The 14,880-nt window shown below is 52.4% G+C and overlaps 1 protein-coding gene across 1 annotated transcript in view; it reads left to right on the top strand.

The window, feature by feature from the left end:
* Nucleotides 1-14,880, top strand: part of LOC311190452 (phosphofurin acidic cluster sorting protein 1-like) — a 71,300-nt gene that overhangs the window by 45,806 nt on the left and 10,614 nt on the right. The window contains exons 2-7 of the mRNA XM_084262366.1: nt 5,637-5,724; nt 12,035-12,124; nt 12,483-12,608; nt 12,791-12,953; nt 13,098-13,189; nt 14,195-14,275. Of these exons, the coding sequence (XP_084118492.1) occupies nt 5,637-5,724; nt 12,035-12,124; nt 12,483-12,608; nt 12,791-12,953; nt 13,098-13,189; nt 14,195-14,275 (640 nt within the window). The remainder of the gene's footprint in view (nt 1-5,636; nt 5,725-12,034; nt 12,125-12,482; nt 12,609-12,790; nt 12,954-13,097; nt 13,190-14,194; nt 14,276-14,880) is intronic.

Raw genomic sequence — 14,880 nt, 5'->3', positions numbered from 1 at the left:
CCTGGCTTTGATCTGTCTAGAGGCACTTGGGAGGAGTTGGGATGATGGAGGGGACCAGGGATAGTCACATGGGAAAACAGGCTGGATTTCCTAAGGCAGAGAGAGCCATAAGCCTTTAAATGCTTTACAGGAAAGGAAGGGGCATAGCAACCTAGGGAGTTTTGACTTTCTGTCCCTCATGCTTTGGGAAGGTCACCTGGAAATTGGGATGAGTCAAACCAGCTGCAATTTGCAGTAGAAGAATTCTTTCTGGATCTAGCAGCAGGGGTGGCCTGTGCTATTGGTGACAAGCTGTGTCAGCCAGGGTGCTGGGGAGCCTCTCTGGTGGCAAGAAGAGGATTGCTGGTTAGCACGAGGGCTGTCGCGCCGCACGCCGCCTTGCACAGCTCCGCTGGGGGACCTGATACCCAGCAGGCATTTGGGGGTCCTGGAGCCAGCTTTTTCCTTGGGGATGCCAGGAGGGGGCTGTCCTGGCCTCTGTGACGCCGCGTCAGCCCAGCTGGCTTTCCTTGCCTTTCCCAGGCGGCAGCAGCCGCGGCTGCTGGAGGGCAGAGAGGCAGGAGGGTGCTAGCGAGGCGTGCGGGCTCTGCCACGCTTTCCCTTGGGGAGGCTCTCACCGCAGCCTGACGTTGGCCTTCATCCCAGTTCATCTCAAAGCCTGTGACTGGCCCACCTACCCGTCCTGATGCCTGAGCTGTATGGAGAGCCTGCTGCTGTCCCAGTTCATCGCTCAGTTTGCTGGCAAGAGGGACTTGGGTTCTGAAAGTGGAGTAGGTCTCTCCTCCCCTCTGCGTGCATCAGTGGCGTCTCGTGCCTACGTATCATTTACAGCTCAGGGAGTATCTTGCCTTCCAAGAGCTGTGACTGAGAGCACATGCCAGGCTCAATGCTCACACCCCCTCTGCGTGCTTTTACCTGCTTCGGCCACCATCAGAGGTGAGCTGTAGGGCTGGACACCCCTCTGGTCAGAGGGGTAAAGCCGTGTTTACAAACTGCTCTGAGACTAGGCAGTATGCAGGGTGAGCTGCAGGGCATCTCCATCGCCCGAGGTGTCTGGTCCTGCCTGGCTGCCGTCTGCCCTCTAGTGGGAAGCTTTGTGGGGAGCAGGGGATGGATGGTTGCATGGATGGATGGATGGATGGGTGTCCCATACCATGCTAGCCCCACTGAAAGTCTGTCATTTATCCAGAAGCCCAGCCACAAAGGTGGATATCGCCTTGAAAGACAAACTAGAGCTGTTAAGTTCTGGAAAAATGTCGAGGAGCTGCTCAACTGTTTCTATTGAAGGCTTAGCCTATGACTGTACATCTAATAAGGGTGGTAGTGTTGACAGGGATGTGTGGAGGGCCAGTTCTGGGAAAGGTGGATGTTCTCTAACGTTTGTAGGTGGTGTGGGAGCTACAGGCAAAACCCAGGCAGCCTGGCTGCTGCCAACTGAAGAAATCAGTAAAAATGTTCAGAAAAATAATCTGGTGGTGGATGCCCCGACCCTGGAGGTGCTCAAGGCCAGGTTGGATGGGGCCCTGGGCAACCTTGTGTAGATCCAGGCCTGGAGATTGGTGGCCCTGCCTGTGACGGGGGGTTGGAGCTCTATGATCCTTGGGGTCCCTTCCAACCCAGAACATTCTTTGATTCTATGATTCCTTGTTTATGCAGAGCTCAGGCTGCTTCTTCACCGGGCACCTTTGCTGGGTTGTGGATGTCTTGGGTAATTGTGCAGCTCCAGTTTCATGTGGTGCTTCTAAAGCTGCTGCTGTCCCCACTGCATACAGTGTACCCCCAAATCTTTTTGCTGAGGTTGTAGGTGGGTCAAAATTGTTTTCCTCTCCTTACTAGTTGCTCTCAGACTTACAGGCAAAGCACAGGCTCAAAGCTGCTCCTCCTGTACTATGCACAGATGTATTTTCACACGGTTTTCCTTCCTTCTCTACCAGCCTTAGGAACTGTACCTCCAGTTTGTATTCCCTTAGCATCAGGGGCATTAGAAATGGGTGGCAATCACCAAAGCCATTGGTCTTGAAATGCAACAGTAAAACTAGCCACTTGTGAGCAGCAGTCACCAGTTGGGACAGGAGGCTGGATGAATTTGCAAACAAGAGCTGGAGCCAGTGCTTTGCTGAATTTCACAAAATGGGTGTGCTACAGGAGCTTTGCTTTTCAAGATGAACTCACAGGCCAGGCTGGTGACAGTGTTTCATCAGACTTCAGAACCAAAACTCCAAATCTGTCCTTTAAGTAGACAGGAAGGAAACAGCTGGGAAGCTGCAACTGGGAGTGGAAAAAAATGTGGAAAAAAATATACCTAGAATGATCATAGAATCACAGACTGGTCTGGGTTGGAAGGAACATTAAAGCCCATCCAGTCCCAACCCCCTGCCAGTGGGCAGTGACACCCTCCACTCTGGGTAGCCTGTGTCAGGGCCTCACCACCCTCACTGGCAAGAATTTCTTCCTTACATCTAATCTAAACCTCCAGCTGGTCATTGACACAGAGGGCAACACCCCCTCCTCACCTCCCCTGCCTGTCCTTCCTCAAGAGCCTGTATCCTTCCATTCCAGCACTCCAGTCATAGGATGCATCCCACCACGTCGTCATGATGCCAGGGAGATCAGAGCCCTGCAGCCTGTGCTACCTGTATTTACATAAAGGCATTTAAGTTGGGCCCCGATGAAGCTGACCGACTGACTGAACTTCAGGTGCTCACCTGCTGACCTGAGAGCTTTGTCCAGACTCTGAGCTTTGACTGGTGCCACTGGCATCAAACTGCTCGGAGCAGGATGGATTGAGGTTCTGCTCCCACAGCAACTTTAGTTTTGGGGTGTTTGCAAAGCATGATGGAGCGAAGACAGTGTTTTTGAAGATAATACCAGGAAATGGCGAGTGCCTCTCACCAGTAAACAACCAGTAGTGGATTGTAGGGGTACTGGAGTTCCAGAAATCTGCCCACTTGGAGCTCATTTTCCTTGCTGCTCTCAGTCAGTGTTACAGTTGTGTTCACCACAGCTCAGTGTAGAGGAAGTCCCTGTAGTAGCTCCACAGCTCAAGAGCACTTGCTACTTATTCTCTTTAATTAGACGAGCAAGGAGACCCAGATTTGTAACTTACCTACCAAAACATTCATCAACCTGAAGGGGAATCACACAGTGATCAGTTCTGGGCAAGACCATGGAGCAGTCACCGTGGGCTTTGGCTGGAGTGTCTCAGAGGGGCACACGTTCTGATCCCTGCGGATCCATCCTGTCCTGTAGGCATCTGCAGGGATTGGCCTGAGACCCGCTGCTGTCCAGCACTCCTCCACACACCGTGGGGACACAGGTCTGCGTGATGTGGGGACTGGTTAAGTAACAGATCAAAAGAGGGTCCTCAGAGAGAGAGGGAGCATCTTTTTAAAGGCTGTGTACTCTTGTGCTGCAAATGTAGGCTCTGGAATACGCGTGCCAGTCGTGGAGGTGAGCGGGGTTTTAGAAAGCCCTGCTTTGAGAAGGGCTTGGAGTTGCAGCACACGAGCTGCCCCTGAGCTAGTGAGATCTTTGGGTGCTGCAGGAGGGAAAAGCAGAGGTTGGAAGGGGGTAGCCACCTTCCTGCGTGTGGTATGGGAAGGATGGGGAAGAGTATAGGGTCTCCCACTGTGTAAAAGAGATCTTGGAAACTTAGCAGGGGTAAAAAGAGAAGAAGGAAGCTCTGAAGTGCCTTATCAGAGATAAACAAGCTGCCCGGGTGGGTGGTACACACATACCCTTCCCTGAGGAATTGTACCAGGTACTGAGGGACTCACAGGGAGGAGCAATTGAATGGATTAGTTTGGGTAAGGAGCGTGTTTCTACAAGGAGAACAACTGACAGGTAGAATCATAGTCTTTAAATATCCTCAAATTAATACTGGATATCCTTATGGAAACTTTAATATACCGGGGACTACTTCTCCATGCAGGTAACTATCACAACTAGATCAGTGCTGTATGGAAAATTCCAGTAGATTTTCTGTCCTTGGCTTACCTATTCAATCCTCATTCCTCCCTGTGGCTTGTCTAGGAACTAGGAACGGTCAGAGTTAGCACTGGTTTGAAGTTAGCTAAGCTTAGCCTCTCCACAAGCTTTTCCTCAGTATGCCTGGTGTAGCTGCTGTATCCTGTGTCTCTGGCTAGCACCCAGTCCTGCCCTCGCTGCCCTCCTGGCTCTCCACAGCTCACTCTAACTGTGTTTCTGGGGAGCAAGAAACCTGCTTGAGGTGATAAGATTTCTCCCTTCCTACAAGCAGAGGCTCGGAGGGGAAAGACAGAGACAGGAGCACTAATTGCAGTGCTGGGGTGCACAGGGTGTGGGGTCTTAAAGGGGCTGTAACCCTGGGCTTTGGCTGAAGGAACCCAGGCCATCTGGCAAAGAGGCAGGCAGAGCTTGCCTGCGCCCCCAGCTTCCTGACTTCTGGTGCCCACCATGCCCTGCTGTCCAAACACAAAGGGTTGCAGTCACAGTCCAGCAAACCGTCTACAGAAGCTAAAATCGTTCTAGCAGGGAGAGCAGGGATGTGGAAGGAGGTGTTTGCTAAGCCCTAAACCTGTCCTACAGTATGGCTAGCTGGCTGTGCTCCCCTTTCCAGCAGCGGTCCGCCTCTGGGCTGGCTGTTCTACACCATTGCTGTACCTTAGCATGGCAAGAGCTGGGTTGTTTTCCTTCCAAAAGCAAGCAAACAAACAAATGGCAATAAGCAGGGAGGAACAGCTTTGGACTTGAGAGAACACGGTGTATCAAACAGAAAGGTGTTTGGTGGTGACCCATCAGTTCTCCAGGAACGGTGACCTAAATCTCAGGTGCAGTGAGTGCCCTGGTATTCACTGAAGCCCTGGGTACCACTGGCTGCAGCGATGCAGACCCTGAGCATGGAGCAGAGAGGCTGGCTGGCAAAACGTGGGAGTGGTGGGGTTGACTTGTTGTAAAAAGGGGTCTAGCCTGTGCCCTCTGACACACAGCTCCTCCGTAGTAGTCTCCATGGGAATCCTTCTGCAGGCTTGTAGGCAGGAGGTCGGAGAGGCTGCCTGTCTCACAGACGCTGACTAATCCTTCGAGCAGCAAAAATAGTTCTTCTCACTGAGCCTCCGGCTTCTCCCTGGATTTTTCCTTGAAGTGCCACTTACCAAACTGAGTCCCCAGGATCTGAGGCGCTGCTGTGTTGAGGATTCCTGCGGAGCTGCTGCCTTCCAGCTTCCCAAGTCAGCTCTGCGTGGTGTTGTGCAAGGGAGTTGCAATGTCTGCATGGGAACATTTGCCTTAACTAAGTCCGGGATAAGAGTGGATTTAAGTGCTTTGGTTTATAAATAAACAGCACTGTGGCCAAGGTAGATTTAAGCAGACCTGGCAACAGCCCTGCTTGGGAAGGGATCTCTACCACATGGCCTGCTGTTGGACTTCCTGTTGCATGTTAATCCCTTAAGCCTGCTTTAGCTCTGTTAATTTTCCTTCTTCCCTTTTTTTCCCCCCAATGGGCTGTCTCAGCGGCGCATGAATGCCAGTGCTGCTCAGCCAAGCCTGTGCCTGCAGCTGGGCCGAGCATCCAGGCTGCCTTCCCAGTGCCGGGTACCATGTGGCAGGGCCCCAGGGATGGTGGTGCCTGAATGTGTCCCATTCTCTCTGTCTTACAGGCTCTGCAGTCTGCGCCTGAAGAAACTCACAGTGCTGAAGGAGCTGGACAAAGAGCTGAGCTCTGTGCTCATTGCTGTGAAGATTCAGGTAGGCTTCTCTCCTTGCCGCTGCCTGATGGCATCAAACCCATCCTTGTGCCCTCTGTGAAGTCCGCATGTCCCTTGCCTTGTGCCAACCCCTTGCTTCTGTCTCAGTTTGCACCCTTGGGGGGGGGGATTTTGGCTCCCAGGCAGGTGGGAGTGATTCCCCAGGGACAGCAGCAAGCTGCCTGATGCTGGTTTGTGTCAGGGATGAATTTGGTTAGGGCTCTGCTCCAGGGCAGAGCGCATCTTGATTCCCTGCCTGCCTCAGCCAACCCCCTCCTCTCAAGCTGCTGTTTGGAGTTTGGCATCCCCCATCCCACCATTCCTGACCCTGTAGGCAGGCTCAGTGCTGGGCGGTTTCTGGAAGTGCCCTCCATCTGCATTCCCTCCCTGGGGACTGAAGGGTGGGAAGGGAAGGGAGGGTGCAAGGGATCAGCAGCTCTGTGCATGACTTCTGCTGACATTTGCACCCTGTGTGATCTCATTGCTGCCTCCGCTGTCCTGTCCCTTTTTCTGTGCATTCTCCCCAGGCCTGGTGCCCTACTCTGAACCAGGCAGAGGGAAGGGGAGAGGATCTTTGTCACCAAGGGGTGGGAGAATTTGCACCCATGCTGGTATGTGTGATCCTCCCCTCCTCTCTCTCTCTGCAGCTGGTGGCAAAGAGATTGGTCCCTGTGGGTGCAGGCACATCCTTTCTCCCTGCCAAAGGACGGCATGGAAGCAAGATGTCTCTTGAGTATGCTGTCCTCACAACAGCTCCCCTAAACAGCTGGGATGCTGGTGTCCTTCCTTCGTTCTTGTCAGCTGGCAGAAAAGCTGCTGATCCCATTGAAAGCACCATGGGGCAGGGGCTCAGCAGCTTTGTGCTCCCACAGAGCTCTTTGTGCGGCATACATTGGGATCTAAATCCTGGATTAGCGCTGGAAGCTGCAGTATTAGTGGAGCTGTGGGAGCTGGGGTTTGCCTTCATGGCAGACCCGGTTCATTTGCACAGAGGGAACTGAAAGCAAAATGTGGGAAACTTGGGGTCTGGGGTGAAGACAGCAAGAGGCTGCTGTGGTCCAGACACTGTTCTTCAGTGCCCCACTTTGCTGGTCTTTCATCTCTGTGTGTATGGTGCTGTCCAGGAGAGCTGAAAGCACTGGGCTTTCAGACCTCAGGACCCCAGGGCTTGTGCCCCTTTGGTGCAGGCTTTTAGCAAGGGAACAGCCTGGGCTGGAAGGAGCTGCCTGGCCCCTGGACATGGGGGACCGATCAAGGCACTGGGCCACAAGTGCCAGCGGCACAGGACTGAGGTTGGGAGCCAGCTGGGGGTCCCACATGGCATGGGGGGATAGGCTGGTATGGTACCTCACTCCCTGAGTCTCCTGCACTGTCTGTGCTTCTCCAGACTGGGGAACCTTGGGCTCCTGTGCAGCCCCCCTTATGCTGGGGCTGCTGTGTGCTGACCGTGTGTGTTCTCAGCTGCCCCCTCTCGTGCACTGCAAATGGGAGAGCATAGGAGGTGCTGCACAGTGGGACTCCAGCTTCTCCCACCAGATCACCCCCCATCCCTGCCACAGGCCAAACTCGCATCCCGTCGGCAGAAGTCGCCCCAGCAGCAAGGGTTCTTCACCACAGGGGATGGAACCTGCATTCGGGGTCTTAATCCAAGACCCTGTTCACCTCCTCCCTGTGTGGCCACATCCAGTTCTGGGCTCCCCAGTATAAAAAAGACAGGGATCTCCTGGAGAGAGTCCAGTGGAGGGCCACAAAGATGATTAAGGGCCTGGAGCATCTCCCCTGTGAGGAAAGGCTGAGTGAGCTGGGGCTGTTCAGCCTGGAGAAAAGAAGACTGAGAGAGAATTTGATCAATGTTTATAAATATCTCAAGCGTGGGACACAGGGGGAAATGGCCAGCCTCTTCTCAGTAGTCTGTGGGGACAGGACAAGGGGCAGTGGCCCCAAGTTGGAGCACAGGAAGTTCAGCACCAATATGCAGAAGAACTTTTTCACAGTGAGGGTGACAGAGCCCTGGGACAGGCTGCCCAGGGGGGTGTGGAGTCTCCTTCTCTGGAGATATTCCAGACCCGTTTGGACACCTCCCTGTGTGACCTGTCCTAGGGAACCTGCTTTGGCAGGGGGGTTGGACCTGATGAGCTCTGGAGGTTCCTTCCAACCAATTCCGTGATTCTGTGATACCTGTGGCTGTGTGCTGTTACAAGCTCACTGCAAAGCTTAAGGAAACTGGAGGAGAATGCTTCTTGCCCACGTAACCCCATGGCTCAACACTCAATGTGGGAGTGGGGTGGACTTGTGTGCCTCCCCAGGCTGCTTCCACCTGCCTGACCAGCTGCCTCGGCAGGCTTGGGGGCTGCTGAGCCTTCCTGGAAGGCAGATGGAATCTGTAGGCAGCTTCAGCACAGCCTGCCTACAGGATGGCCTCAGATGGATCCATCCCTCCTGCTTCTCTCCTAGGTAACAGATGAGTCATGCTAGCAAGAAGCTGTTTGAAGGCTGCCCAGAAAGTGTTGCCATCTCCATCTTTTGGATAGAAACAGATGATGCATGTAATTTGTGGAGGACTTGCGAGTTCCCAAGGGGGCAGCTAGGGACCAGTGGAAAGGGGAGCTATATTTTCTCTCATTTCAGCAGTAGCTCTGTTGGGTTAAGGAAGTTGCCTGTCAGGAAGTAGCTGCTCTGAAAGGTGGATTGGATGGAAACAAAGCTCTGACCCCACTTGAGTGGGGCCAACACCAAGACATCAGCCCCAGCGCTGGACACAGTCTGTTCAATGAATGTACATGACCCAAAGGATAGCATAAGCCTGTCTAGAATGTCTGATCTCCTCCTCACAGTGATCATGGCCTTCTGGTCTTAAAAGACAGCTTCCAAGTGGGGCATGTGCTGTTATCTGCTCCTTCATCTGAAAAGACCTCTGCCAAAGGACTAAGGCAACTTTCTGTGTCTACAGAACATACCCATTTCCCAGAGGTGATTTGAATATTTAGTGTTCAGTGGCTTCCAGTGAGATAAAGTGTGAACTATTGTGAAAAAGGGTATTTTGGCTCATATCACCTGGGTAGTTTTTAAACCATTACCCCTCATTGCTTCCTGTAATTCAGAAACACTCAGTCTGGAGCCCCGAAGAGAGTAAACAATAAACGAAGATGATAGAAAACCCCAGCACTCCCAGAACTTTCAACTCCTGTGCCAAGCGCTGTGGGAGGGATACAGATCCTCCTGCAGCCTCTTTGTGTGATGTGGCTGGTGACTCAGATTCAGGCCTTGGTGCTGCTGTGGAGGGATAATGCTGGCAGCCCCAGTATCTCAGACCAGAATGTGTGCTACAGTTAGGCCAGGCCAAGGAGCCTGTTTGCCTCTGCCAGGCCCGCTGGCTGCTACAGCCCTGTTCCCACCAGGAACTTGTGGGGATTTGCTCCTTCTTGCTCTGCATGGGTGGTACACACAGAGTTTTCTGTTTACACCCCACTCATGCTTTGTTTTTCTTGCAGCCCCAAGCAGGGTTTCCCACTCCTACCTGAGCGGAACCAGCTGCCTCTCTAAATAAATTTGCTGATGATATTTAATGGGCTGTTTTCTCCTGGAGCACAACTTTAGCTGGAGTTCTGGGCAGCACTTTGCTGTCAGCCTTGGCCTCATCTCCCCTAGAACATTAGTTCTCTCTCCTTTTCCAGGTTTGATGCACACTTCTAACCTCTATGCTGTGTTTTAAACAAGACCCACTAGGCCACATTTATACCTGAAACGGGGGATTGTACCTTGCAGACCAGCCCTGGGCATCATGTGCCTGTGTAGAGCAGTGAGACCTGTATATTTTCAGTCTGTTAGGTAGTGAAAGTCCGTGACCACAACCTCTCCCTATTGCTTTTCACTTCCTTGACAGTCTGTGTCATCTCTTGATTGTCACAGTGTGACATGAAGTTTTCCTGTAGCACCGATGGTGACACTCAACTGTTCCGCAGAGAAATTGGTCTCATTCAGCAGTGACTCGAATTGCAGAACAGCTGAACTGCATCAGGTGCTCAAGGTCACATCCAGTTGAGCTTTCTCCATCTCAAGGGATGGAGAATCCTCAGTCTTCCTGTGTCCTATCTTAAGGTTTGACTTCACTTGTAGAGAAGAAAAATCCCAACATCTAATGGTAATTTCCAATGTTCCAGCTCATTTGTGTTGCCTCTCTGTCCCTGTGCACCTCAGAGAGGGGTTCAGTTCTGTCTTGTCTGCATCCTCCTGCTAAGTGTCTGTAGGAAGCAGAAAAGAACCTCTTCACCCTCTTTTTTTTCCAGCTGAACAAACCCAGCTTATGTAGCTTCTTCTTTTATGTCCTGTGGTTCAGCCCCTGATGATCCTAATGTCTTCTGCTGGACTTGATCCAGTCTGTCAACGTCTGTCTTGTACTGGGGAGCCCACAGTGGCTCTGGAATCCAGTTGTGGTGTCACCAGTGTTGAACAGAGAGGAGAAATCCCTTTTCTCTGCCTGCACATTTGCTGAGACCAAGATTGGTGTCATTGCTGCAACAGGACAGGGTGAGCTAGAGATATCCAGGACTCCCCCGTCCCTTTCTGCAGTTTGTCTTGCTGCCTGAGCTTCTTCCCAGGAAGCAAAGTTGTGGGATGTCCTAGAGAAGGACTTTACTTTTGCCTTTATTGACCCTTATGAGGTTGACCCTCATGTTGGCCTCACTGGAAATCCCAAATTGTTTGTAACTCCCTGTTGGTGATGGGCAGGTAGTAGCCCCCAATTGCTAGTTTCTAACCTGTTTAATTGGACCTGCAATTTGGTCCCTAGAAATAGCATCTTCAGGAAGAATAATTGCACCAGTATGTGTGTTTTGATGAAAGACTGAATCCTTGGTGGGTCATCTCTCTGCAACAAATGGTAAAGGTGCCATAGTAAATCATCACTGTCAGGGTGACCACCCATCATCTCTTGTTAAAGAAGAGTTCAGGAAGGAAGGGTCTTCGTAAGTTCTTGGCTGGGAAAGATCACAAATGGTAAAGGAGATGAGCTCCTCCTCTTCAATGTTAGGAAGACCTTTCACAGGAAAGCCTCACTCCTGGCACAGTCTCTGGGAACAGTGTTGCAGGCAGCTCAGAACACCAAGGAGGGTTTCACTAGAGCTTGTCTTTCCTCAGGTATCACTGAGAGCTGTAATGCTGCCTCACTGCAAAAAATCCTTTCTTCACTCCCCTCTGTAGGTTGTTTGGGGTGGGGTTTTTTTGTTCTTGCTAACATGGGCAACATCAGCAATGGAGGTACAAGAAAGGCCTTATTATCAGCACCAGCCAGGCTTGCTGGATCCTGCTAAAGTTCCCATTAGCAAGGTTCCTTGGTGCTCACAGGGTGCTGAAACACGCCTGTGCCCATTGCCATTGTCTCTGATTGCAGGAGGGGGGGATGTAGCTGCAGTCTCCTTTATGGTGCCACCTGCATGCTCCTGTCATGACTTGTGGGGCTGCTTTTCCACCCACTTGCAGCAGAGGTGAAGGGCTGGTAGCTCTAACCTCACAAAGGCTCTAACCTCCCCTAACTTTAGCAAAATCTAGGATTTGGCTAAGTTGCTGAATGGTCTCTGGACATGGCATCTGTCAGGATTAAGCTGTGAGGGGTATGAGGTGTAACAAAATCCTGAGAAGAAGCAGCATATTTGAGGTGGGACCCAGTTCCTTTGAACTGCTGTCAGCAGTAGAGATAGTAAAGATAGTACAGAAGTAAAGAGTTGGAGCAGGCATGTGGTTAGAGTGCCTCTCTTTTGCCCCCTTCTAGAGCCAAAAAAAAAATAATTGTGGAGCCTGAGGAAAAGTCTAGGAGTTTTCTGAAACACAAGCAGAGCAAGCAAGGTGACCCTTGTTCCCCCAGGACATCCTGCCTTGGTCCTAACAGATCCATCCTGACAGCTGTGCTTGGGCAGGGTTCTACACTGAGTCCATCTACTTCAGGACAGAGATGTGCTCCAGATGTGTTCCTTTCCCAGCTAGGCGGTGTGTTAGCACCCTTTCCTTGCCCTGATGGTGCTGTATGCATGGCTCCCTCTGGCTATGGCAGTGTCCTTCTCCACAGTATCCCCCTCTGCAGCATCCAGTGGTCCCCAGGCTTGGGTACGGAGAGGTGGCCTTTGGCAGTACAGGACAAACCACAGGCTTGTGCGAATTGGGGGGGGTGTAAGGTGGCTCTGTGGGGTGGAACAGAGCAGAGGGAAGGCAGTGGCTCTTTCCTTGTGGATTTTGAGCACCACTGGCCTTTGTGTGGGGTGCAGTCTGTAGCCAAGACGCTCCAGCTTAGCTGTGTGCATCTGCATATCTTGTTGTAGGGTTCAAAGCGCGTCCTGAGGTCAAATGAATATGTCCTCCCACCTGGTGGCCTGATGGAGACCGAGTTGGAGCTGACCTTCTCACTGCAGGTATCTTGTGTTGCCTGGTCCCCTGGGCTCCCTGGTGCTCCCCTCACCCAGCATTTCTCAGCAAGCATGGCTTTGGGGGCTCAGTGTGGTGGGGTAGCCTCTGAAGAGGGGCCTCCTGCGGTTGCCCGTGCTCAGATCATAACAGTGCATATTCCTGCTGCTGGCCAGCTGCTCCATTGCTCCAGGGGTTCTTTTGCTGGGCAGTGTGGATTTGGAGAATGATGCTAAGTGCAGGTGTCCTTTCAGAGGCACCTCACAGCTCAGCAGGCCGCATCCTGCTGTACACCTGAGGAAGAGTTTTCTATCTGTGTGTCACGCTGAGCCCTGCCCTCATCTTCCCTGTGCTTCCCTTCCTCAGTACCCACACTTCCTGAAGAGAGATGGCAACAAACTGCAGATCATGCTCCAGCGGAGGAAGAGATACAAGAACCGCACGATCCTGGGCTACAAGACCCTTGCAGTGGGCATCATTAACATGGCTGAGGTACAGGGTGCTGGGGACAGAGGGGAGCTTTGCATGGCCTCCCTGTGCCGGAGCTGGGTCGGCTGGCGGGTGCTCGGAGCAGTCAGTGCTCTGGCTTGTTGGCTGACTGTAAGACAGAGGGGTTGGGGTTGCCAGCTGCCATTGTGTCACCCTGTCTCAGGGGGTCTTGTCTGCCTGCCTAGGTGATGCAGCACCCGACGGATGGCGGGCAGCTTCTGGGCCTCCACAGCAACATGAAGGATGTGAACATCCGAGTGGCTGAGATCAGCATCTACTCCTTGTCCAGTCAGCCCATTGACCATGAGGATGGGAGCGTCCCCTCAGGTCCTAAAATCAAAGCTTCAGGTGTGTTAGTGCTCATCACAGACCTGAAGGCAAGCCTTTAGGACAGGACATGGGTAACAGAGTGCATCCCCAGGTGCCTGCTAAGCAGTAACAGCCGTGACAGACTTCATGCTTAGCTGTGGCATCTGCACTGTCTGCTTTCAGATCGCTCCCCAGACATTGATAACTACTCTGAAGAAGAGGATGACAGCTTCTCCTCAGAGCAGGAAGCCAGTGATGACGCTGTGCAGGGTCAGGTAAGGGAGGCCTGACAGGATGGCTTAAGTCCTGGTCTCATTTCTGTGTCAAGGGCCAGGGGTCCGAGGATCTTGATCACCCTGAGTCCCTCTCATGTGCCTGGTAAACATTTGTCACGGTTTCAGAGGGTAGAGACCCACAGCAGCTGACAGCAGGAACAACTGTGGACTGCTGTCAAGTCCATGGTGGGGCAAGAGACTTTGAAGAGCCATAGGTCTCACCTTTGTGTCCTCAGAGCTGTCTGGTCTGCAGCATAAAACACCTCCCAAGCCCCCTTCACCTTGCACCACAATTCTCTCCTGTCTCCCTGTGATGACAGGCCAGAGGTTGCACTCTTTCTGAGAGGGAACAAAGCTTTTAGGAAGAAGCACAGTCTGGGTCTGAAAATGCTCAGAGCTTGTGGACCCGTCCCAGCACCGTGAGGAGTTGTGCCGCTGCTCTTTACTGCCCTCTTGTAGTGGTGGCTACACTCGAGGCCAGAAAGGACCGGTGGAAGCATGCTGATCACGTGCAGGGACAAACCTCTCTTCAGGGTCTCCCATATTACCAGTCCCATCACGCTGGGTTAACACACCAGGTCCCATGTCCTGAGGGCTGTGTTTACTGTCGAGGCTGATCCTGGAAGAGCACTTTTTGTGACCTCAGGCACTGTGTCCTCAGGCACTAAGCTAACCCTGGAGAGTAGGAGAGCAACACCTGGGTCCTGGGGAGGCTGGTGAGAGAAGTTTTAGGCTTTGTTACAGTGATTGTTGCAGAAAGTTGCTGCCTCTCCTCTGAGTCTTGCTGGTGCCCGGGAGCAAAGGCTCTGAGGAATAAAGTCTGTTAGGGGACAGTGCTAAGGAGGGAGGAGCTGCATAGAGAGAGGTGAGAGAAGCAAGACCCTGGAAGCAGAGTGGACTAAAGCTTTTCAAAATAGGTGACAAGTGTGGGGCAGGGCAACTTCTAGGAGGTGCTGCTCCCTGCACTCTGAGTTGCTCTGATGTGCTGTGATGTTTTACCTGCAGGATCTGTTTGACGAAGAGGATGACTTGAGGAAAACCAAGAAGGCTAGGAGGAAAATGATCAGAACCACATCAATGACCAGAGTAACACCAGCATTTACAACATGATCAAAGGGATGGAAGGGACTCCCTTCCTCCCCTCCCTGCAGGGAGTGAGGGGGAGGTTGTGGGCGTGGGGGAGTGGGGGATGCTGGCAGCGGTACGGAGCAGGAGAGAGAGCCCATGGCTCTGAAGGGTTAAACCTCTTGCCATTAATGAGTTAGCTTGCTGCTTAGAACTGTACCTCAGCTTATGGTCTGGACTTCCTATTGGTGATGATCTATACACAACACAAGTTTTGACCTGCTGCTGTGACATGGTCTCTTCTCTTTCCCTCCCTGAGGAAGGGGAATGTTGGTGGGAGGAAGGGTGGTCCACCAGCAGCTCCTCTATCTGTCAGCAAAAGGGGGATGTGCCCTACTAGCCCCCTGCTCTCCAAGCATCTCATCCCCATCTGCTTCAGCCCTGCCAGGTCCCTGAGGTTCCTTGAGTTGTTCCCTGTCTTTTCTTGCTTGAAGGCAACATTTCTCAAACAGATGGTCTAGGGAGAAAGGGGATTTAAATAAAGTGAAAGTGCTATTCCAGCCTGTAGCAGAGAGAGAGAGAGAGTCCTTGCACCCTCCCTCATGCCCAGATACAATGGGTTCTTG

The sequence above is a fragment of the Gallinula chloropus genome, assembly GCF_964237585.1.
Source record: "Gallinula chloropus genome assembly, chromosome: 3".
NCBI classification, from domain to species: domain Eukaryota; kingdom Metazoa; phylum Chordata; class Aves; order Gruiformes; family Rallidae; genus Gallinula; species Gallinula chloropus.
Note: the sequence above shows the minus strand (reverse complement) of the source record. Positions and strands in the feature narration are given on the sequence as shown.